Source organism: Onthophagus taurus, chromosome 2 (genome assembly GCF_036711975.1).
Source record: "Onthophagus taurus isolate NC chromosome 2, IU_Otau_3.0, whole genome shotgun sequence".
NCBI lineage: Eukaryota > Metazoa > Arthropoda > Insecta > Coleoptera > Scarabaeidae > Onthophagus > Onthophagus taurus.
The window spans coordinates 2,827,971-2,854,006 of NC_091967.1; the positions used below are offsets into that span (position 1 = coordinate 2,827,971).

General features: G+C 34.4%; 2 protein-coding genes and 2 long non-coding RNA genes across 14 annotated transcripts in view; 2 read left to right on the plus strand and 2 right to left on the minus strand.

Moving 5' to 3' along the window:
- Positions 1-17,191, plus strand: part of LOC111415137 (protein FAM107B) — a 43,413-nt gene extending 26,222 nt beyond the window's left edge. For 4 of the 6 annotated variants that reach the window (XM_023046675.2, XM_071193885.1, XM_023046674.2 and 1 more), the window contains 4 exons: positions 8,515-8,590; positions 16,160-16,334; positions 16,582-16,756; positions 16,847-17,191. In XM_023046675.2, the coding sequence (XP_022902443.1) occupies positions 8,515-8,590; positions 16,160-16,334; positions 16,582-16,756; positions 16,847-16,924 (504 nt within the window). In that variant the 3' untranslated portion in view covers positions 16,925-17,191. Of the gene's footprint in view, positions 1-2,812; positions 3,015-8,514; positions 8,591-16,159; positions 16,335-16,581; positions 16,769-16,846 lie in introns of those variants that run through there. The other 2 variants (XM_023046678.2, XM_071193884.1) reach the window with 2 other exon arrangements.
- LOC139428896 (uncharacterized) lies at positions 5,782-6,519 on the minus strand. Its single transcript, XR_011639561.1, has 3 exons — positions 6,487-6,519; positions 6,132-6,297; positions 5,782-5,943 (listed from the first exon to the last, which is right to left on the minus strand). It is a non-coding gene; the product is annotated as an uncharacterized lncRNA (long non-coding RNA).
- Positions 8,612-12,132, minus strand: LOC139428894 (uncharacterized). The gene is made up of 8 exons (XR_011639557.1): positions 11,768-12,132; positions 11,419-11,578; positions 11,064-11,229; positions 10,715-10,874; positions 10,360-10,525; positions 10,011-10,170; positions 9,071-9,821; positions 8,612-9,019 (listed from the first exon to the last, which is right to left on the minus strand). It is a non-coding gene; the product is annotated as an uncharacterized lncRNA (long non-coding RNA).
- An 892-nt stretch (positions 17,192-18,083) lies between the features above and the next one.
- The window catches only part of LOC111415127 (dedicator of cytokinesis spg), a 45,252-nt gene continuing 37,299 nt past the window's right edge, over positions 18,084-26,036 (plus strand). For 5 of the 6 annotated variants that reach the window (XM_023046647.2, XM_023046651.2, XM_023046650.2 and 2 more), the window contains exon 1: positions 18,084-18,345. In XM_023046647.2, coding sequence (XP_022902415.2) covers positions 18,309-18,345 — 37 coding nt within the window. In that variant the 5' untranslated portion in view covers positions 18,084-18,308. The remainder of the gene's footprint in view (positions 18,346-26,036) is intronic. The other variant, XM_023046649.2, reaches the window with a different exon arrangement.

Consider the following 26,036-nt stretch of genomic DNA (forward strand, 5'->3'; position numbering starts at 1 on the left):
GGGTACAATAGATCCTTAGGGTCGCGGTGCAAGGTTCGTTGATCCGCCTACGTGATATGTAATCTATGTAATGTAGAGATAAGACGGAATGTCACGGAAGTTGCGAACTTTGACCGTACAGTAAGACGAGTGATACAAATGGAGAAGTCTTCAATCCCCGGGCAAACTTAAAGACTATACTTGTCCAGGTGATATTGGAAAAAGAGTTCTAAAACGGATCTCTCCGTCATTAGCAGATAAAGCAAATACAGTGTGTCCGTAACGTCATGGTGCGTTTTTGACCGATCATAGGAATTGCCTGTCTGTGAAAATGTTTATGAAAAAGCGGTGCAGAAGTTTATAGCAAGAATTTCTGCTTGGAAAATTGTTATGTCCAAGCTGAGGGGCAGTTTAATGTGGCTATTTGGTGCCCACCTTATCTGGTGGGTGTAAAAATGTTTCCAGCTATGCTCCATCCTACCTTATTATTATTATTATTATTGCTGCCGGGCTGAGGAGGGCGGCCCCTCTCGTTACCGCGACCTATAAGATCTATTGTAACTTTAGCCCTCCAAAGGTTTAGGGCAAATGTAGGTCCTTAATGAACCTTAGTATTGTCCTAAGGTCTTGAACCTTTATGTCGGTAGGTAACAGGGGAGTTTTACCGAAGACGTTGTGCCTTAGACGTCCTCTGGCGACGCAATTGCACAGTATATGTTCAGCAGTTTCTGACTCGTCGTTGCATAGTCGACAAGTTTGATCCTCAGCTTGTCCAATGTGGAAGAGGTGGTATTTTAGGGGCACATGGCCGGTTAGGTAGCCTGAGAGCGTTCTTAGATCCCCTTTGCTGAGGCATAAAACCTCTTTGGTTTTGTTTTGCGACGGAGTTATCATACTCTTCGCTTGTCTGTGACCTGGAAGTTCTTTCCAGCGTAAGGCTATCTTTGAAGCCTCCCAGTTGTTGATTATTTGTTTTAGGTGGCTTTTTTGTAGTCCACATCCAGGTTGGGGTCCAATGAAGGGCGTGTTTGCTGCCTCTTTGGCCAGCTTGTCGGCCTTCTCATTGCCCTCAATGTTGCTGTGACCTGGAACCCACCATAAGGTAACATCATTGCCCCTAGCGAGTTCTCTCAGGTTGTTGGTGTACTCTCTGATCAGTGCGGAGCCACACGTGTAGGCCTGAATTGCCTTTAAGGCGGCCCGACTGTCTGTGAAAATGTTTATGGATGCACCTTTTTGTCCCTTCTGTAGGTTCAAAGCGGTGCAGAAGTTTATAGCAAGAACTTCTGCTTGGAAAATTGTTAAGTCCGAGCTGAGGGGCAATTTGATGTGGCTATTTGGTCCACTGATGCACATGCCTACTCCAGATCTTACTGTCTTTGAAGCATCGGTGTACCAGGCTAGGGCTCCTCTTTTTAGTTGAGGCCCTCCTTTCGCCCAATCATCCCTGCTACTAAATATGACCTTATACGGTTGGTTGAAATTGTATTCCGTCGGTATAAGGTCCGTTTTAATTTCAATCAGGTGATTTAGACATGGGTCTTTGAGGATCTCGAGGTGTCCTCTGAGATTACCCTGCATCAACTTGAGTGAAGAAACTGTTTTCAGTGATAAGGCACTTAAGGCTGCCTCCTTTTGTATATATATGTGGAGCGGTGTGAGACCAAGTAGGGCTTCCAAAGCAGCCGTCGGACAGGATCTCATTGCACCCGTTATGTTAAGACATGCTAACCGCTGGATTTGTGCCAGCTGTTGTTGAGCTGTCTTATGTTTTGTTTTTGGCCACCAAACCAATGAGGCGTAGGCGACCATGGGTCTGATTATTGCTACGTAGGCCCAATGAGCCATTCGTGGTTTGAGACCCCAGTTCCTTCCTAGGAGCCTGCGGCAGATCTGGTTTGCCATGATGGCCTTTTCCTCACCTTGTCTAAGTGTAAGTTCCAGTTTAGTTTACTATCAAGTATTACCCCTAGGTATTTAGTTTCTGTTTTGAGGTTAATAGTTCTGCTTTCAATGGAGGGTGCTTTTATTTGTAGCTTCCTTCTTCGAGTGAAAGGGACTATTTCGATTTTATTGGGATTGATGCTGAGCCCATTGCTTCTGCACCAAGTACTGGTGAATAGTAGGGCTTTCTGCATTAGCTGAGTTATGATTGAATCATATTTACCTCGGATTGTGATTACCAGGTCATCAGCATACCCTTGTATCTTAAATCCGTTTTTAGTTAGGACTCCATCCTACCTGATGGACGGATTATATTCATTACTTCAAGGTCGGCATCTGCGTGGGGGCAGACTTTTGAGGAAGGAAAGTGTGTATTCAATAGGAGCTCCAACGATTCTTTGGCATCCTCAGTGTATTTACCGTCTTATTTGCATAGGTGGCCTGGATCAGTGTTGTGATATTTTGCCAAGATTTTATGCAGACGAGCAACTGTATGATAATGGGTTGGTAACGCACCGTGTAGAATTCAATCCAGACAAAGTAAAATAAAATAATAATTAGGAAGAAACCCCAGAGCATTCCCATGGCACACAGTTTGAAGTGAATAGAGAGAAATCTAGTTTCAAGAAAAATAAGGCGACAATAACAAATGGAATGCAGAAAGCAAATGATAATAACAACAATAAAAATAAACAATAAGACGTAGTAATAAAGTTGTTCATTTGTGATAAATCATAATAAATTATTACATATTTATTCGTAGATTATAATTTAAGATGCTGAATTAGTATTTAATAAACGTATTGAATGATTCAAGAATTATTAATTCGTTAATATGTTACTTAAAACAATTTAAAATTATAAATAACAATAAATGGAGTAATTGTTTTTATACGACGGCGCAACTATGTATGGCGCATTTCCACTCCGTTTTAGCGCCGACTGAGAATTCGCTTCTACATTTTCCCGGAGCGTTCATTGATGCGGTCCACACTCAACGTTCGTCCGTGGCGGAGGGTGCCACAATATCGCGAAAGTTCAGTGAACAGTGCACGTGCTCAAACCCAACTACCAATCTGAAATCTCGTTCGGTGAGTTCTCCTCCAAACAGTTATCACGGTGTCGATGTTTCAGTTTTTGTTTTACAATTTGAATAAACAGTTTTTGTTTTGTGCTTTTTTGGTTCGTTTTTTCCATTTCACTTTTTTTTTTATCTGTGACCATACATTCTTTATCCTGTGTTTCATAACGTTTCGCTTTAAATATTAAAGTGAAGTTTATTGAGAAGTGTTTTAAAAATTATGTGATGTAAGATGGTTATTAGGAAGCTCATCAATTCATATTTTTAATTAATCTTATTGTTTTAGATGTTGTAATCTTTTTGTGCTAGGTTATTATGTAAGTTGTATTATTCTCGTGGGAAGTTTATAATCATGTTTTAAATGATTTCATATGAACAATTTTTAATTTTTTTTATCGCAACACTATACGATGTCTAATATATCTAAAAATAAGTATGAACTACGATTCAAACTTAATAATTATGTTATTCCTTTTATAACATTCCTGACTTACAAAGCACCCACATCGTAATCCATAACCTACTTGTATAGCCCACATACGTATCTTGTCGTTTGATCTATCTCTTTGTCGATACGATTTACAACAGTAATAAATTTATTACACGAAGATTAACGACTGATAGAGGTACAATAACGACGCCTAAACAATGCTCAAAGTCTTTAGTAGTTGTGAGGCAACATTCTTTAGATTTGTAGGCGATAAAGTTGGACATGAAAACGTAGGTGCAGTTCGCAAAATATTTTACATTAAATGATAATGAAGAATGACGTCGAATCAATCTTATTTACGATCCTTGTATTGTATGTTAATTTTGATTCGTAACATTTCTTAATGTTGTATTATTTTTTTTGTATTTACTTTATATCGTGTTTGTTTGTTCGTTATATCTAAAGTAATCAAAACAGTTACGTTTATTGACTTTGGCCAGGCCTAAGATATTTTGAGGTGAGATATTTTTAAAAGTACCGAGCAAACATGTTTTATTTTAACAAAGAATTTAATCGTTATAATGAAAGTTGATTCACGTCATCGATGAACGTCGCCGACCGAGTACGATTTCTCATCGTAAAAATGAAAATTACCTCGAGTAAACGTCGTAAAATTCTTCCCGTTCTCAATACATTTTTGATTCCGTCCGAATTAGAAGATATCAATTAAAGTAAACATTATTTTTCGAATCACGGATTTTATAGAAAGTGTTATAATAGAAAGCAAAGAATGAGAAATTATCTTTCCACACCAAATCATTCGAATCCTCGTATACTTTAGAAGTTACCTTTGGAATAATTGGATAATTTGCTTTTCAAAGATATTGAGGAGGTGTTATTACGTTATATTCATTATAAGTTTACGTAAAAACTAATTATGTAGCATAATAATGGGGAAATTTGATCATTATGTGGAATATTAGTTAATGTAGAATGTAGATTAATTTTAATCGGGCCACAATCTCTTAAACTTAATAACCTTTCCCTTTCTTTTATTAATGGTCCGTGACCATAAGGAATTTTTATTTTTTTGGTTTTTATATAAGATATCTATAATCTTTAATTATGGATCAAAGAAATGAATTGACTCCAACGCACCGTAATAGAGAATATATCTACTTCGCAGATGAGCTCTTTTATCATTCTCAACCACACAGATGCAAATGATGTTCAAACCAATTTAAACAAATTGAAAGCGGCCTGACTTTTTGAGATAGACTTTATTATTTAACTGCCCTTCATTAAATGGACTTCAGAGGGTCACTAATGTATCAAGATCTATCTTGCAACCGCTGTTGACCACTGGTAAATTCACATTCATATGGGATGGCATATCTCGTACCCCATTTAATTGGATCAGATTAATTATTCCTCTTACGCTATGCACGCGGCTCTCTGTATGCGCAACACGTCATTATTATGTGTGTGTATGGAAGGGGCCATTGTACTTTTATTGCTTATTAGTACTGGCCATCTGTCGTCACTTCTTCCATGTGACTGGTGGAGCTATATGACTTGATTTTTTAAAACTTCTTGTTACATTTACAAAGTGAATTATTTTTAATTCAAAAATGACTTCAAAATTGATTTTTTTTTGTATCTACCGTTATTTCTAACATCATCTTGGGACACGACATCATCCGTGACTGCAGTTTCACGCCTGGATGCAAAACTGCTGCGGTAACCTAATTCCGGGTTCAATTTTAGCAAACGCGCTTCGGAGATGAGCCTGGAATGAGAAGCGTTTATTAAATATTGACCGAGATTTCGGTGCAAAGTTACATCTGGTGAAAGCTTATGGTTAGCAGATTTCCGCATTTTATCGGATACGTTGATGTCACGATGAAGATCTTCACGTCATTCGATTCGTCTTAATTTCATTTTTCTTATAATTCCGTTTTTAGAGACGTGCGGCTAAAGCCGAATAATTCTAGTTCTAGGTCTAATGCTAGTTCTATTTCAGTAAAAATAGACAACAATTTAACGCTTAGTAACAATTAAAACTAGAACTAACACTAGACCTCGAACTAGAAAGTTTCTAGGTTTTTTAATGAAGATGACAAATATGTCAAAATTGACGTTGACGTTTCAAACCGGAAGTGATTGTATCGAGTTTGGACTCATTTTAAAGGTTATTTTATGAAGGTTACGAATATAATAAAATTAAAACTAAAACTTTTTAGTTCTAGGTCTAGTGTTCTAGTTTTAATTGTTATTTAACCCTAAATTCTTGTACATTTTAATTGATCTAAAAATTTTTTTTTTTGATTTAATCCACTTACCTTGCGTATAATTTCATCCATTTACCCATTTCGAATTAAATACAACCTTTAAATCCAATTAATTATGCGTTTTTCATTAAAAAAAACTTAAATTCAACGTCCATTTTGACAAGCAACTGCCATATTTGGATCTTAATCACCATGGTAACCGCGTCAAGTTGGATAACCTTAAAATAATAAAATTTTATTCCGATTTTTTATCAATTCTATCCTAATTTTTATTAATTTTAAAACATTTCGAATTCTTTACGATTATTTCGCATTCATAACAAATTCGTTAATTGTAGTTAATTTAAATCGATTCTAATTAAGAGAAATAAATTAAAAATATCTTTTTTTGATTTAATCCACTTACCTTGTTTATAATACCCTAGATAAACCAATTTTGAGTTAAATACAGCCTTTTAAAACAATTAAATAAGACTTTTTCCTTAAAAGAACTTAAATTCAATTTCAATTTTGACAAGCACCTGCAATATTTGGATCTTAATCACCATGGTAACCGCGTCAAGTTGGATAACCTTAAAATAATAAAATTTTATTCCGATTTTTTTATCAATTCTACCCTAATTTTTATTAATTTTAAAACAATTCGAAGTCTTTACGATTATTTCGCATTCATAACAAATTCGTTAATTGTAGTTAATTTAAATCGATTCTAATTAAGAGAAATAAATTAAAAATATCTTTTTTTGATTTAATCCACTTACCTTGTTTATAATACCGTAGATAAACCAATTTTGATTTAAATATAGCCTTTTAAAACAATTAAATAACACTTTTTCCTTAAAAGAACTTAAATTCAATTTCAATTTTGACAAGCACCTGCAATATTTGGATCTTAATCACCATGGTAACCGAGTCAAGTTGGATAACCTTAAAATAATAAAATTTTATTCCGATTTTTTTATCAATTCTATCCTAATTTTTATTAATTTTAAAACAATTCGAATTCTTTACGATTATTTCGCATTCATAACAAATTCGTTAATTGTAGTTAATTTAAATCGATTCTAATTAAGAGAAATAAATTAAAAATATCTTTTTTTGATTTAATCCACTTACCTTGTTTATAATACCCTAGATAGACCAATTTTGAGTTAAATACAGCCTTTTAAAACAATTAAATAAGTCTTTTTCCTTAAAAGAACATAAATTCAATTTCAATTTTGACAAGCACCTGCAATATTTGGATCTTAATCACCATGGTAACCGAGTCAAGTTGGATAACCTAACAATAATAAAATTATAACCGTTAATATTTCGCTTTATATTTTAATATATTTTTAATTTTATCGCTTCTTAAGTGAAATACACTGTATAAATAAAAACATAGAAATGTCAATTCTTCCAATGACGTCACAGCAAGGCCTTTGCGGGGGATACGTTCATAAAAACAGCGTTCATATGGAGTTGGACAACCTTATACAGTATACAGGTGTCCGGTATCTTCCGCATCAGAGCATTATACTGTATTTACTCAATCTTGGTAATACCTTGCGCCTCGACCACGAACGATCTCGGTTTTTGTTCTTGTTGGATAGAAAATATTTAAGCCGAGGATTTTTACAAATCTCCATTGTAACATTGCGATCCAGATGTTCATCATTAAAATTGAAAATTGAAATATGCGTTTCCGATAAAACCGTTGGCGCGTCAAAGTAAATATAGATAAGACGGCACTTTCCTCGTATAAAAAATACATGTTCACTCTCGCTGAAAGTGCAATTCCGTCGTTTGCGCAATATGTATGTAATTTTAGTGTGAAGATGTAACGTGGTAGACAGGAACGAGAAAGTCTTAAGTGCTATTCCCCTGTTAAACACCTGTTACGCGCAACGTTATCTAAGTTTTGTTGATTGGAAAATTTAAAACTCAGCCAAACTCAATTCGCTCTTCGAAACCACTTAAATTCGGTGTTATTTGTAGAAAATTATTTGTAATCTATAACAATATTATCAGGCGTCACCTAATGATAAAATAGATGAGATAAATTCCTGTATTTGTAAATAAGCTAACTACTACAGTGATTATAAATGATTTTTAATTTTTTCTATTCTTAAACTGGATTTTAAGATTTGCACCAGGAAATCAAGTTATTCATTTACTTTCTCTCGTTAGTTGTTGACTTTGTGAGTTTCCTTTAAGGTTGTACTAAAGTCTTTTATTATCCTGATTGTCATGTGTCTTATAGAAATCTAAATACTAAACATTTTCAATTTCTCTTATTTTAGAAGCTAACTTTCCTCAACATGTTCGATTAACTTTAGTAACCAATCCACTTCTTTAATTTTTAACTTTGTGGTGGGGCATTTTTTGTTCAGTATAACTATTAATTCTTCTTCAAGAAGGTGCTGTTTTAATTGAACCAACATGTGTATCAATTGATTCTGAAATTGTGGTTGTAAAACGTTTTTAATATATACAGAATCCTAACTAATGGTAATATAAACTTTTGCACAATTGAAACGTGTACTATTTCCACGTATCTAACGGATCGTTACACAATAGGCGTACGCGGAAATACCACTGACACAGTTCGAGAAAGTTTTTTATCACCCTACAGAACTATTTTTAACGCTTCGTGTTTGATTTTTTCAAGGCACGCCAAGATAAGTGGGCTAATTAGGGTCTCGTTTCAGTAAACAAGAAAAAATTGCTCGTCTTTCCACACGGCGAAAACGCAAGCGACCGGAAAATAGACCGGATACTTAATTTCCCTTTTGTTTCTTTTGCAGGACCTGACGAAGGATAACAACATTGCCAGGTGTACCATAGACGAGTTGAAGAACAAGTTTGGAAATCAAGAAACAGGTAAAATTAACACATAAAATTTTTTATTATTACAATTTAATTCGTTTAATTACATCGATTATATCAATTTTATTGTTGATTGTTTTCTCAGAATATCTTTTTTTGTTATCTTATAAAGTATTTCTAAATAACATTTAATTACACTTAATTATTTAGGTTAACAATTGTTTTAACGTTTTATTTGTCAACTTCCCAAGTTAATTTCCGCGTTCTCCTTTCCACAACAAAACTAATCAACTATGCAATTCTCGGCACATAGCAAACCCACTTTGAATTTTACTGCACTAACCTAACCTATATATTATAATAACCTAATCCCATTAAGAACCATCCAATCCGGATTTTCGTGGAAGTGCTTCTTGATCACGGAACCAACGGACAAGGCTGACCTACACCCTGCAAACTTGTCCCGGTGCCACTCACCTTGAACTAACGAACCGCGGTAATCCGCTAATGCACCTGCCAGGCGCCTTAACTTACCACGTCCACGTCGAACATGCGACGTCATATCTTGCGAAGCCCCTTTGGGTATCAAAGAAAATCGATGATTACGATCCCACAACCCTTCCTACGATCGTGGCTTTTCATTTTCCGGTCAGTGAGTGGTGTTTCCGCATCTTCTTCGTTCGGGTGAATTTCTATCTCGACCATGTTATCGTCAAATGTAACAGATGTTTCTACGGTTCAATCCAAGATTGGTTTTTTCGAAAAATTAGTCGATAATAATAAATACGGTAATATTATTTTAAAATACTTTAAGTATTTGTAGTAAGTTATTTATTGATTGCAATTAGGTATGTACTTATCTAAGTAATTATCTTATATTGACTATCCTTTCAAAGATTGATTCCGTATGTCTTATCTCACAACATTTTCTTCTTTATTGCTTCCATCATGTTTACATTCCTGACTGTTATTTTATGAAGATTACGAATATAATAAAATTAAAACTAAAACTTTTTAGTTCTAGGTCTAGTGTTCTAGTTTTAATTGTTATTTAACCCTAAATTCTTGTACATTTTAATTGATCTAAAAATTTTTTTTTTTTGATTTAATCCACTTACCTTGCTTATAATTTCATCCATTTACCCATTTTGAATTAAATACAACCTTTAAATCCAATTAATTATGCGTTTTTCATTAAAAAGAACTTAAATTCAACGTCAATTTTGACAAGCAACTGCCATATTTGGATCTTAATCACCATGGTAACCGCGTCAAGTTGGATAACCTTAAAATAATAAAATTTTATTCCGATTTTTTTATCAATTCTATCCTAATTTTTATTAATTTTAAAACAATTCGAATTCTTTACGATTATTTCGCATTCATAACAAATTCGTTAATTGTAGTTAATTTAAATCGATTCTAATTAAGAGAAATAAATTAAAAATATCTTTTTTTGATTTAATCCACTTACCTTGTTTATAATACCGTAGATAAACCAATTTTGAGTTAAATACAACCTTTTAAAACAATTAAATACGACTTTTTCCTTAAAAGAACTTAATTTCAATTTTGACAAGCACCTGCAATATTTGGATCTTAATCACCATGGTAACCGCGTCAAGTTGGATAACCTTAAAATAATAAAATTTTATTCCGATTTTTTTATCAATTCTATCCTAATTTTTATTAGTTTTAAAACAATTCGAATTCTTTACGATTATTTCGCATTCATAACAAATTCGTTAATTGTAGTTAATTTAAATCGATTCTAATTAAGAGAAATAAATTAAAAATATCTTCTTTTGATTTAATCCACTTACCTTGTTTATAATACCGTAGATAAACCAATTTTGAGTTAAATACAGCCTTTTAAAACAATTAAATAAGACTTTTTCCTTAAAAGAACTTAAATTCAACGTCAATTTTGACAAGCAACTGCCATATTTGGATCTTAATCACCATGGTAACCGCGTCAAGTTGGATAACCTTAAAATAATAAAATTTTATTCCGATTTTTTTATCAATTCTATCCTAATTTTTATTAATTTTAAAACAATTCGAATTCTTTACGATTATTTCGCATTCATAACAAATTCGTTAATTGTAGTTAATTTAAATCGATTCTAATTAAGAGAAATAAATTAAAAATATCTTTTTTTGATTTAATCCACTTACCTTGTTTATAATACCGTAGATAAACCAATTTTGAGTTAAATACAACCTTTTAAAACAATTAAATACGACTTTTTCCTTAAAAGAACTTAATTTCAATTTTGACAAGCACCTGCAATATTTGGATCTTAATCACCATGGTAACCGCGTCAAGTTGGATAACCTTAAAATAATAAAATTTTATTCCGATTTTTTTATCAATTCTATCCTAATTTTTATTAGTTTTAAAACAATTCGAATTCTTTACGATTATTTCGCATTCATAACAAATTCGTTAATTGTAGTTAATTTAAATCGATTCTAATTAAGAGAAATAAATTAAAAATATCTTCTTTTGATTTAATCCACTTACCTTGTTTATAATACCGTAGATAAACCAATTTTGAGTTAAATACAGCCTTTTAAAACAATTAAATAAGACTTTTTCCTTAAAAGAACTTAAATTCAACGTCAATTTTGACAAGCAACTGCCATATTTGGATCTTAATCACCATGGTAACCGCGTCAAGTTGGATAACCTTAAAATAATAAAATTTTATTCCGATTTTTTTATCAATTCTATCCTAATTTTTATTAATTTTAAAACAATTCGAATTCTTTACGATTATTTCGCATTCATAACAAATTCGTTAATTGTAGTTAATTTAAATCGATTCTAATTAAGAGAAATAAATTAAAAATATCTTTTTTTGATTTAATCCACTTACCTTGTTTATAATACCGTAGATAAACCAATTTTGAGTTAAATACAACCTTTTAAAACAATTAAATACGACTTTTTCCTTAAAAGAACTTAATTTCAATTTTGACAAGCACCTGCAATATTTGGATCTTAATCACCATGGTAACCGCGTCAAGTTGGATAACCTTAAAATAATAAAATTTTATTCCGATTTTTTTATCAATTCTATCCTAATTTTTATTAGTTTTAAAACAATTCGAATTCTTTACGATTATTTCGCATTCATAACAAATTCGTTAATTGTAGTTAATTTAAATCGATTCTAATTAAGAGAAATAAATTAAAAATATCTTCTTTTGATTTAATCCACTTACCTTGTTTATAATACCGTAGATAAACCAATTTTGAGTTAAATACAGCCTTTTAAAACAATTAAATAAGACTTTTTCCTTAAAAGAACTTAAATTCAATTTCAATTTTGACAAGCACCTGCAATATTTGGATCTTAATCACCATGGTAACCGCGTCAAGTTGGATAACCTTAAAATAATAAAATTTTATTCCGATTTTTTTATCAATTCTATCCTAATTTTTATTAATTTTAAAACAATTCGAATTCTTTACGATTATTTCGCATTCATAACAAATTCGTTAATTGTAGTTAATTTAAATCGATTCTAATTAAGAGAAATAAATTAAAAATATCTTTTTTTGATTTAATCCACTTACCTTGTTTATAATACCGTAAATAAACCAATTTTGAGTTAAATACAGCCTTTTAAAACAATTAAATAACACTTTTTCCTTAAAAGAACTTAAATTCAATTTCAATTTTGACAAGCACCTGCAATATTTGGATCTTAATCACCATGGTAACCGAGTCAAGTTGGATAACCTAACAATAATAAAATTATAACCGTTAATATTTCGCTTTATATTTTAAATATTTTTTTAATTTTATTGCTTCTTAAGTGAAATACACTGTATAAATAATTCTTAAATAAACAATTCTTCCAATGACGTCACAGCAAGGCCTTTGCGGGGGGATACGTTCATAAGAACAGCGTTCATATGGAGTTGGATAACCTTATGCAGTATACAGGTGTCCGGTATCTTCCGCATCAGAGCATTATACTGTATTTACTCAATCTTGGTAATACCTAGCGCCTCGACCACGAACGATCTCGGTTTTACTTTGTTTGATATTTGACCATGTTATCGTCAAATGTAACAGATGTTTCTACGGTTCGATCCAAGATTGGTTTTTTCGAAAAATTAGTCGATAATAATAAATACGGTAATATTATTTTAAAATACTTTAAGTATTTGTAGTAAGTTATTTATTGATTGCAATTAGGTATGTACTTATCTAAGTAATTATCTTTTATTGACTATCCTTTCAAAGATTGATTCCGTATGTCTTATCTCACAACATTTTCTTCTTTATTGCTTCCATCATGTTTACATTCTTGATGTACCGTGCACTATTTGTTGCTAAATGCAACAACGTTCTCTTTAAGGAATTTAGGTTGCAGAAAAATCCAAGATTTTGTTTCAATTTTTAGCAAAATACAGGGTGTTTCGGTGACTCGGGGCATAAAATTAACCTCATATACTAGAGCAAAAATGATGACGATTCGTGATAAAAAATTATTATAAAAGTCTTCAAATGGCCAAGATATGGGCCATCAAAGTTCAGAAATTTTAACACATTTTTCTAAATATTTTCAATACCTTTTATGGTAGAGCGTTGAAATTTGGTACAGGGTAAACAAATATCAAGCAAAATCAATGAACCAATTTTGACTTTGATCGGGCGGCGGCAATCATGCTATACAGGCTGTCCATAAAATTTGTTTGCTCAGAACTTTTTTGTTCGCTCGTAACCCTACATTTATTTTTGTACTTTTTAATAGAAAATTTATTTTAGAAACTTTTATCACTCTTTGAAAATTTTGATAACATTGACCGTTTTCGAGTTATACGCGAAAATATTTAGCTTCGATTTCAATGGTAACACTAAAAAACAAAAATCTACGAAAAAGTCAAGGTTGGCCATGGCAATTAAAAAAAACAAATTGAGCTGTCTTATACGTTTAAACACAAACGATAGTTTTTTGTTAGTTAAGTTTTTATTAATTTTAAGTGTTCAAAATGGAGAGTTACCACATTTAGTGAACAAACTGACATGATTTTGACATTAAGACAATGTCCAGCAGCCGCTAACCGTTATCAGGAGAAATTTCCGAACCGCAAAGCGCCCAATCGATAAACATTTTTAAGGATTGAAACCCGTTTAAGGGAAAATGACAACATTAACGTAAGATCAGTCCGATCACCCGAACTAGAAGAAGATATTCTAGACTACGTAGAAGAAAATACTACAGCTAGTACTTTGGATATGGCGAGGCATTTTTTAACTTCAAAAACAACTGTCTGGCGTGATCTTCACGAGCAACAGCTTTATCCATTTCATTGTTACAAAGTTTAGGAAGTTCGACTGGCTGATTACCCACTGCGACTGCAATATTGCCAAATAATGCAGCACAAAATCCAAATTGATGATCAGTTTTTAGAAAAAGTGCTTTTTACAGATGAATTCACTTTTTAAAAACTTGGAAATCACAATGGAGATTTTCTCTTAACGTTTGGGCTGGGATTATGGGCGATGTAATTATTGGACCCGTTTTCTTGCCATCAAGGCTGGATGGACATACATACAGGCGATATTTAGAGGAATTGGATGATTTTTTAGATGACGGTTCTTTAAACACAAGGCAAGCAATGTGGTATATGCATGATGGTGCTCCTGCGTATAGCACACAGGCTGTCCAACAATTTCCAACGTTTTCTGGGACGGTCGCTAGTTTACTGCATTGAAATAACTTCAGTTGATCAACCGAGGTTGCGAATTGTTGATTCATTTGATCAACTTCGAACTGAGATCAATGTTCACCGCAGAGTGCGCTTTAATTTAAGACGGCGATATCAGGCGTGCATTGATGCCGGCGGGCACCAATATTTGTTTATAATTTTATTGTTCTTGTTAATATTTTTGTTAGAATTTTTGTTATGTTCTTGTTTGTTGTTACCGTGAAAATTAAATTTATTGTTTTGGAAATTACATTCTTTTATTCAACTAAAATAAATTAACACTGGATTTAACTAAATCTGCACTTAAAAATTTATGGTTATTAACTCAGTTCGTTTTTCAATTGTCATCGCCAACTCAGATTTTGCGAAATATGATTCCTTTTTTTGTTTGTTACGATTGAAATCAAAGCTTAATATTTTCGCGTATAACTCGAAAACGGTCAATGTTATCAAAATTTTCAAAGAGTGATAAAAGTTTCTAAAATAAATTTTCTATTAAAAGGTACAAAAATAAATGTAGGGTTACGAGCGAACAAAAAAGTTCTGAGCAAACAAATTTTAGGGACACTCTGTATAGCATGGTTGCCGCCGCCCGATCAAAGTCAAAATTGGTTCAATTATTTTGCTTGATACTTGTTTACCCTGTACCAAATTTCAACGCTCTACCATAAATAGTATTGAAAATATTTAGAAAAATGTGTTAAAAATTTGAAGACTTTTATAATAATTTTTTTTCACGAATCGTCATCATTTTTGCTCTAGTATGTGAGGTTAATTTTATGCCCCGAGTCACCGGAACACACTGTATATCAGTTTCTTAACACTATAACTTCTCGGACTTTAAAGTTACTGTATTCATAAGATAACTTTTGAAGATCATAATTGTTAGAGTGCAAATATAACTTATAATCTAAATATGTAGTAAGAAAGTTTCGAATAAATCTTTTATTAATCCCCAACATTTCATATCAACGTATTGTACAGGTTGAGTATCTCGTACTGCTGTAGTTTCCTGAAATCTAGATAAAGCAAGTTTCGAACTCAATATCGTGGAGTAATTCCACTTGACGTAATAAAATGGACCGCCGAATAAACAACGACATTGACTTAATTAAATTTGTTTCAAACTCCCCTCAATCTGACATTCGATACTATCGATTTTAAATTCATTATAAAGATTAAGCATGTAATTTCATAACTGGGCGGGTTATTCGTAGTGTTTGCTTTAGAAATGTGTATAAACGAATACTTTTTTTAGTGGTAAACAAACCGTGTGTGGTACAGTTCTAAATAGAACGATAACAACATCGAGGTTGAACACTTATTTTTACGGTTACACATTAAAAGCCTGTCTAGTTTTACCGGCAGTTAAAATTTAGATGTTGATCGAGCCGTGGGGTTTTATGTTGGACAATATAGTTTTTTTTTTCTATGCCACCGAGATCTAAGAGATTTTTTCACGTTACTGCGCCTTTCAGAACGTGTTCGTTACGTATAAAAGGAGCCGCAATCTTATACCTGCATCCTTCCTTCCCCTGCGACACAGATTCAAAATGACACTTTCTAAAGAAAAACTCTGTAGAAAAAATTTTTGCTCTAGCTTTCTTTATTTCGTAATTCCAAAAATAAATTAACCAAATTTCATTAAAAAATTTTCCTGAAACCTTTTTAATTAACGTAAAAAAAAATTTTTGTTCAATACGAATAACAAACGTTCATATGAAGTCATTGTCTCTCTGTAATGAGGACCTATTTCCAGGTACCCATCCTTTGCGCCCTATTATAACGGTACCATGCCCTCCATACCTAGACACACAATGGCGCATCTACTTAAAAGAATGCGAACATCAGCAGTACGCTAACTTGACAATAATTTTCACTCGCATTTCCAGGAGACCCGGATTCGTTGACTGCCATGATACCGGAATCGCAGAGGGGATCTCCGCATCCCCCGACGCCGCTTCTCACCGCGGATGGGCTAATTATGCCTAGGAAATTGCATAATCCCGTACTCGACAATGCTGAAAGACAAAACTTACACCGGGAACTGCTGTTCAATCAAAAAATGTAAGTAATACACCCCTCTTCTCCTTGTATTGTATTGTATACGAAGAACGTGCTCGAGTGAGCTTTTCTCACCTGATACTGATCGCACCCAGAAACAATGGCGAGGATGTAGGATAAAGGAGTTTGAGGGGCTTTTATAATTAGTTATCTTTAACCCGCATTCCTAGAACAACCACTTCTTGGTCTTATTAGATTTCACATCTTCTATCAAAGCAATTTTGGTTTAATTTAATTAATTTTGTTTCAGAGGTAAAAACGTATTGAACCAAAAATCGGAATTACAGAGAGCGTTGGAAAAACACAAGACAAACATTGCTAAAAAAGAATATGAAACCAACATGAATGCCATGTCTCCTGAGTTAGAGAAGGTCATAGCAGATAGAGCTAAAAAACGACAAGAGGTCAATGCTGGATCAACAGAGGTACGTTAATAGGTATTTACATAATTATTGATTACTTTTTTTTGTTAAATTAAGTTATCAAAGAAACAAAAAAGAATGTATTTTTTGTAGAATGAAGACGATAAAGGCCTCAGCAAAGAATTTTTACAAGCCAGGGCTAAGTTAAAAGCCAGATCTGACGTAAAGTAATCGCAGTACATCACCAACTTCAATGACCCTCTTCTATTTATATCATATATTTTCATACCAAACAGCCCCGCGTAAACGAAACAATCGCAACGGACCCCGGAAACGGACGGAAGACAAATACGACGTTTTGTATTGTAGATGTTTTTGAGTTGTATGTGATAGGAACAAGCTTCATTTATGACGTAAAAGTTACAGAAAGCAATGTATCTGTAAATTAATCATTATTATGTAAGTACAATTTAGTGAATAAATATTTTTTATAAACAATTTGTTTTATTTAGTAGATGTAGTTAAAAGATGTACTTATTTAAAAACATGTTATGACGCTTAAAATACAGGTAGGATTATAACCTAGCTTGTTTTGAAAACGGTACATTAATCCAACTGGTTTAGTGCACCTGGATTGGATTATAGAATTAATTTATTTCAAGACAACTTTATAAAATTCGAATGAAAATCTTTAAATTATAGTAAACTAAAACTTCTCTAAAATGAATCAATATTATTCTTTGCAGGGCTCAAATTGGAATTAATAAATTTAATATCAAAAATAAAAAAATTACTATCTTTTCTATTTATTTTAACATAGTATTGTAACCCTTAACAAACTGTTTCTTCTATCTTTGGTAACATAGATATTATAAGATAGTATTTTTTTTAGATATAATGAAATCACACTAATAGTCTTTCAGTATACAAAAAATCTATATTATTGTAAAGCTGAGGCACACATTATTCTTGTTGATTTGATAGATGTAATAGATACCTAAATAAATTACACCTAGATAATTTTAGAATCGTTAATTTGTATTGCTTAATTCTTAATAAATTCAAATTCTTGTTAGAATAGCTACATATTTGTTATAACTTGAAATATTAGTTGGAAATATGTTTTATTCAGGTGGGAATTATAAAGGGGTCATCGCGATTCTCAAAATGCTATTGTCAGGTTGATATTATTAAAAAACAGAAAAGTTTAAGTAATTCTTAATGAGTATTTGTAAACATAGTCGGAATTTGAAAATCATATCTTATACATATAGGCAACCAAGTTAACAAATGTACACCATCACCATCTAGTAGCATGGTTATATAAGTGTTTATTGATTTGAAGCACTTACAAACAGACGCACACGTGACCACATGGACAGCAAGTTAAAGCTAACACGGTGACATCTGGAGTTAGTTCTTAAACTCAACTGAACTCAGTCATCGCGGTCTCGAACCCCACTACATAGTATGCGGGGAGAGAGAGCTCCCGTGCAATTTTCATTCATATTTGACAATCCAAACAATGGCCGCCTAACATATGAGTGGTGCGAGATCGATTCAAGTGCAGTGTCTCGTTTTTAATATGATGTGATTTAATCGGAAGCAAGAAAAAATGTGGATACCGACGAAAACAAAAAAGTACGGCGTCGGTAAGTAATTATTTTTGGAGGGTCACTTTTTTTTATGTGTCGTTCGGCGTTTGTTTTGACAGCTTCAGTCATGGATAAGTAGATTATTTTTTTTATAAGAGATTTGTAGTAACCTGTCAAATTACGAAAACAAAATAACCTTCAAGCAAAACATTCTTACGTAGACAATATTTAAGGTCGTTGTAAATAATGATAAAATAAAATTCCTTAATTCAGTTTAAAAAATAAACGATTTATATTAATTATTACAATTTATACCAATTAATTAAGAGATTTTTGACTTTTTAAATTGAATTAATTTAAGTTGATTTTAATTTTAACGATAACGATCTGCTCAGACAGAAACTTCCTTTACCTCTTGACAAACGCACCATCTCGGCTTCTACTTCCTTTCGAAGATTGTCCTAAGAATACACAATTAGTTTTATGCCTCTCTGTCAGCGCTTCTCAAACAATTTCCGGACTTCCCCCAACATACATAGTACATTTAGAAAAATCGCCGTCAAAAAATTCCGGGAAATTACCCAAACGATTGAGTTGGGTACAAAATCCATTGTTTTTGTTCAAAGTTAAATGTCAAATCAGGATTTGTAAATAGCCCTTTGTATTGTTGGCATGGTTCGCTTCAGTAACATTATACCACAGTGAAATATGAGCTTTGATTCGGTTTTAATTTTCATTTAAATCATTTCTAGAGAGTTCGAACAAATAATATTTTAGTTACATTGATTGATTGTTACTCTTTAACTGTTGAGGTGTGTTTTTTAGAACACCTCATCACTTTTATATTTAGTTGATGTTTACGTTTTAAAAATCTTATATCGTCTTCTCAAGCATTAAACACTTTGCCAACATCTAAATTTAATTCTCAATGTCATGCAGTTCAAACATTCATTTTACTATAATTACAACACCTTTATGTTTATATGCATTGTTATATATTTTATTTCTTCAAACGTCATTATATGACATCTTTGTTGTGAAGATTGTCTATGACAATCAAAACTCTAACTTTACAATTATTAAGATTTGTCGTATTTTAGTAGATTAATTCTTCAACAAGCATAATGTAGTTAACGTTTGGGTTGTATATGTTGAATTTGATACATTACATTACATAGAATACATATCGGGTAGGCGGACCAACCAACCTTGCACCGCGACCCTAAGGATCTATTGTACTCCGATAGATATCGTTATCAAATTTCACCGTGCAGTCCAATGCTCTTAACGAACATTAATACCCTGCTCGGCGAAAGGTCATTCAGATCTTTTGAGGAGATAAACTGCGACCCAAAAATCGAGAATCTGATACGGTTAACGGCAGGGCAGTGGCATAAAACATGCTCAACCGTCTCTGCTTCCTCCGCACATAGTCGGCATTCAACATCATCGGCTAAACCCAACAAGTTCAGGTGTGCTTTTATGCTACTACGGGCAAGTCCTAAAATATTCTCGGGTTTGACAGTGGCGATGTTAATAAACACCTTAGCATGTCCAGCATTCCAGGAGAACTGATCCACAGTAGGCGAAGTCTCTCTTCAGCCCACAGTCCAATCCTATATTTGGCCATCGCAAATGATACACCAACTGCTGGTTCCGGTCCCACAAACGCTTCAGCGCTGCCATCTCGTGCTAGCTTATCTGCCGCTTCATTGCCAGCAACCCCAGAGTGACCCGGGACCCAGATCAGAGAGACTTTGTTATCACAACTCAGTGTGTTTAATGTTCTCTTACAATCATTAACCAGAGCCGACATCGTTTTCACGGCTTGCAGCGCCTGGAGAGCGGCTTGACTGTCTGAGAAAATTCGTACTGTCATGTTCTTCACCCCTCTTTCAAGAAGGATTTTAGCACCCATGTCAATAGCAAATACTTCCGCCTGGAATACAGTACAGTACGTACCCAGGCTGTAGGCTTGCTTAATTCGAGGTGTCTGGCAGTATACTCCTGCTCCTACCCCTTCAGGCGTTTTTGATCCATCTGTGTACAAGCAAATGTCTGCCCGAACCAGAGAATTTTCATTTTCGATCCAGGACTGCCGCTCAGGCAGTACAATCTGGTATCGAGCATTAATCACTGATAGTGATACTGCCAAATCTGACGGCATTGATAGCACAGTATCAGTGCTTATAATGTCTTCCGCAGCCCATTGGTAGGACATGTCAGAACAGTTTTGAGCATATTGCTTAAATCTGTAAATGGTTGTTCTGGCCACTTTCTCTATATGCAAATGCAGAGGAGATAGGCCAAGCAGAACCTCCATTGCTAGAGTTGGCGTTGTGCCTATCGCAGCAGAGATTGCCAATCCAGCTACTCGTTGAATTCGTGAAAGTTTACTGATAACTGAAGTCTGTCGGACTTTCCTATACCAGGCTGCTGCTCCGTATGTGATCATAGGTCTAACCACAGTCACATAGAGCCAGTACAGTCTTTCAGGGGTAAGATCCCAATTTTTTCCACAAAGACTGCGACAAGTCCACAAGGATAGTCTAGCTTTGTGCAAAACTCCCTGCAAATGTCCATTCCATGACAGGGTTTTGTCTAGGATTACTCCTAGATATTTGACTTCCTTTGAGAAAGGAATTTCTTCACCTTGGATAGTTGGGCGGATTAGTCCATCCAACTTTCGCTTCCTGGTGAAGGGCTGAATTTGATACACTGATATACATATTTGGTATAATAAAAGGGGATGACGTTTATCATCAATATAAAGAAAGCAACGTTTGATTACTAAATTTGTTGGATGTTTCTAAATAAAGACTTTAAAAAAGAATTTGGGGGAATCCCACAACTTCCTAGTTTTTTAGAATTAGTTTACACAACAACAATTATCAATTTCCATAAAGTTGTGGTTTCATATCTTAATGCGTTTAAACAAAAATACACCATTTCTGTATTCACAAAATGTTTTAATTCTTGTGGGAGATTGTTTAAGATGTGTTATCTTTGTCGAATTTTATATTATTCCTTGTGTTTGAGAACTACTGCCCATTTAATTTTTTAACAACCGTTGTAACTATAGAGTGGCAAGACTGGCTGTCTGCCAGGGTTCCATAAATTACCCCAGATTTTAAACCAGATTGAGCTTGAATATCAACCTTCTTGTTCGTGTTTCCCTGGACGCCACTCGCACGCTAATTAATACTTGTGGTTTTCACCAACGTGCGTGACGTTTCGCATTTTCATTGATTTTCTTTTTAACAATGTTTTAAATTAGAGAGAAAGTATATATAAAGACAAATTCGATAGATAAGACAATAAACATTTTTCATACTTAACTATAGTTCATTTTTTTTCTATAATACCTGTCAAATTGTTGTAAAGTTGGCAAAATTAACAGGGAGTTTTGTTTTATCATGTTTTGAAGTAAATATGTCACATTGACGTTTGAGCTTTCGTTATTCAAAAAGAAAAGGTGCATAAAAAGTTTATTTGCCATTTACTTACCTAGAAAAGGTATTTTATTCTATTTAATTACTTTGTAGCACGTTTTTATAACAAATATGTACTTCGTCAATCGTATTTATCTAAAAATTTATTAGTATTTTAACCTCAACTAATTAGTTACTGACAATGTTACTAAAAATCATGAAAACAACATAAATTTTATAAGGATCCTAGATAATACCAACAGTGATTATTTATTTTTATCTGGTGGGCGCTGGTTAACAACAAAATCTTGGTTTTACGTTTCCATAAACTTTATTATTAATTACACTTAAACTATACATATAAATTGCGATTAGTTGTGGCGAGAGTTATATAGGGAGCCTTGCTCCGCGTAAATTGAAGGGGTACTGTTTCGGTGTGTGTTAAATCGAAGACTCACTAACTGATACGTGTTGAGCTCGCAGGCTCCTTCTTTATTTTAGGTCATAACTAAAAACCCTTACCTAAACACCGAAATACCCCAACGCATTCCCACACTTAACTCCACCCAATAAATAATGCGATAAAAGACTCTAATATTGCGACTCGAGACACTTCAAATCTAGACTAAACAAATGAGGCGATACAAATAAATCCAATATAAATGAACTAATATAATATAAACCTATCAAATCTAATATAAATTAACCAATATAATATAAAATCTAACATACTCCCCGCCTTGAAAGAACTACCTTTCAACAAATAAAAACACAAATTAACAATAATGACTCAACATCAAAATGTATGAAAAAAATCGAAAAATTAAATTTACACTACTGAGTGATTAATCGCGCACACACAATTCACGTAATCACAAGCAATCACATTAATGAAACCCAAGACTGCTATTCCATTGGTAGTGGACACAGTCTGACCGTGGCCCCTTTGATGATCCCATTTTGTGTGCGTGACCACTCGTGCGACTCCATCCTTATCGCAGTGCAATTCTATAATTCGGCCTGTAAGCCACTTTAAGGCAGGTAAATTGTCTTTCTTCATTGACACCAATCGGCCCAACCTTAAGTTAGCGTCACCCGTAAACCAGTCGTAGTACCTCTGCAGCTCAGACAAATATGCTTTGGACCACCTGGTCCAAAAATGTTGTTGATTCTGCTGGACGCGATGGAACTGCGATAAGCGGTCTTCATTGTTGCGACTCAAACCTGGATCTGGTGGGAAAGTAAGTTTCCCACCAATTAGAAAATGTGCCGGGGTTGATAGAGTCGTATCGTTGGGATCGGTGGATAATGGGGTTAATGGCCGGGAATTAAGGATGGCCTCAATCTGAACAGATAATGTATAAAAATTTTCGTACGTAAACGAGGCATTGCCGGTAACCCGACGTAAATGAAATTTTACTGACTTAACACCGCCTTCCCATAATCCACCAAGGTGTGGCAAGTTAGGGGGAGTATTCAACCAACTATTAGAAGCGTTTTCAATCGGTGTTTTGAGTTCGCTAGAGTTATCAATCAAGAACAGACTTAGCTCCTGTAATTCGCGATTACCACCCACGAACTTAGTTCCGCTATCAGAGAACATTCGATTCGGTTTCCCGCGCCTAGCTGAAAGTCGCCGAAGAGCAGCAATAAAACACTCTTTACTAAGTTCGGTTGGATTGATTAAACAGGCACGGTACATTTTTTGCATATCCGCGGTAGCTACGTGCTCGTATTCCCGAAACCGTTTCAAGGCACTGAACAAGTCAGGCTGTAATATAGGTCCCACAATCTGACAATTATTAAGTGAATATCCCATTGACGTGGGACATGATGCATCGAAAACGACCCTTGTGATGGCACTATTTTCATTTAACACGCCGTGTGAAATGTAATAACCCTCGCGTGTATCAACAATCTTTCTTAATTGACCCAACTCCAAATACTCTCGCATAAATGTATGATATTGCTCACCGAATTCACGATTTCGTTTGCATTTCCGCTCGATACCCATCAAACTATTTTCCGCGGTTTTATGCGATTCGCCCAACCAATCTAAACCTTTCTTTAGCGGTGTCGAAACAATGAATCGTCCGTCTTCGGCACGTTTAGTGGTTTTATTAAAATGATTTTCGCAAAATGTTTCATTTTTCGATGAGTGAACTAACCCTTCAATCTCCTCGATTTCCCAAAATCGCGCCAACTGCCTGTTTATTACGGAATTGTCATCCTTACAAATTAAATTGCACCGCACCGAATGTGCCGCGCTCGCATGTATCGGCCCCGAAACGATCCACCCCAAACGGGTGTTTTGCATGATAGGCCCTTTTGCAAGTTTGATTTGCCCAACGCATAACAAATTCCAAAAATAATCAGCCCCGACCAGCATATCTATCTTATCGGGTTTATTGAACAATGGATCCGCCAAGCGAATGTGTGTAGGTATTTTTAAAGTGTTTGCGTTTATTTCAAAATTGGGTAAATCATTCGCGATTGTTGCTATAACCAAACAATTAACCTTAAGTGAAAAATCCGTGCAGTGTGAATGTATTCGCAATGAACAAGAACTCGTTATTGTTGACTGTGTTTGATTTATTGTTGCTACATTAACGTTTGTTGCTGTTCTAGCCAACCTTAACCGCTTGCAAGCTTCTACCGAAAGAAAACTACTTTGACTGCCCGGATCCAAGAGTGCGCGTAATGAATGTTTTTTGTTATGTCTATCGAATGCGTGAACAGTTACGGTGGAGAGTAAGATGTTTGAATGATTTGCATGCTGTGCGAAATTTAGACTGTGTGCTTGGGTGGATGTCGTTGGTTGTGGTGGTAAATCTGAGCGATCGTGCGCCAAATGAAGTAAGGTATGATGACGAGAATTGCACCGTTTACAAGAGCTCGAACGGCATTGTTTAACAAAATGTCCCGACCGAAGACAATTCATACACACCTTTAATTGTTTGACCCGGTCTATACGGCCTTGAACCGTAAGTTTAGTGAAATTTGAACATTCCTGTATGTAATGTTCCCCATTGCAGTTTACACAACGCTTAACACCCGAATTAGCAACCAAAAACGTTTTTGATTTCGGTTTTGATTTATCGATTATCCGCTTACCCGAACCGTTTTCCAAAGTTTCCAATAAATCAGCGCGTTCTTTCAAAAACCCTAACAAATTTTCTAAATTCGCTTTCTTTAAACCGGACTTTTTTCTTTCCCACTCCCGATTGGAATCAGCGTCCAATTTCGACACGGCTAAATAAATAAGTAGTGTGTCCCAATTATCCGTAGGTTCATTTAATGCAGCTAACGCGCGCAGATGTTTACGAAAGTCGTCAATAAAACTTCGAATCGGCTGTGGATTATCACCCGAAACCCCTTCAATTTCGAACAATGCCTTAACGTGATTATGAATTAATATCCGCGGGTTATCATAACGCTCGCGAATCAACCCCCAAGCGACTTCATAGTTAGAATTTGTCAATTCTAAGCTTTCGATAACCTGACGAGCATTACCGGTCAGTGCCGACAGTAAGTAATGAAATTTTTGAATGTCGTTGATCATTGGGTTGTTATGAATTAACGATTCGAAAATGTCTCTAAACCCTAGCCATGCGTCGTAACCACCGTCAAACTTTGGTAAATCTATAACCGGTAGCTTTACATGTTGATCCGGGGAAGGTCCTACAATGAACGACGAATCGGCGCATATATTTCTATTTGTCAAAATTCGCTTAGCTTTAGCCGTATTTGCGTAAAAACTCGCCTCGAATGTCTCCCTCTCCGCGTTTTGTGACTCGCCATCAACGCTTAACAAATCTATTTCACCCTGAATTTCCTCGAACTCATCGATAAGATTAATTGCCCGATTGTATCTTTGTTCTAACTCTAACGAAAGTTCCTGATTAATACCGCTTTCTCTGATATTTGATTCAAATTTTATTACAAATTTCGCAAAATTCGTGAGTTTGCCCTTGACAATACCTCGTTTTTTAGTTAAATTTTCTGACTGACTCATGATCGCGATTGACAAGTTTCAGATTGAGAACGATAAAGGAGAAAGCAAAGGGACTTACGGTACTTGTTTCAATGGCGTTGGTCGCTTCCAGTACGTGATGGACGAATTTCTTCTATCTCGAATTTGTTGGGAGTTGCATGAAGTAGAAATTCGGTCTTCGAACACTCCTGGCGAATGTTCTCCAAAAAGCTGCGTAACTGGCGGGCCAACGTTGTCGAATTTAATTTAATTTTACACGTCGCATCAAGGAACCGAAGACACTTAAATCTTCTTATATTTTCCCCATCCGGCTCGAAGGACCA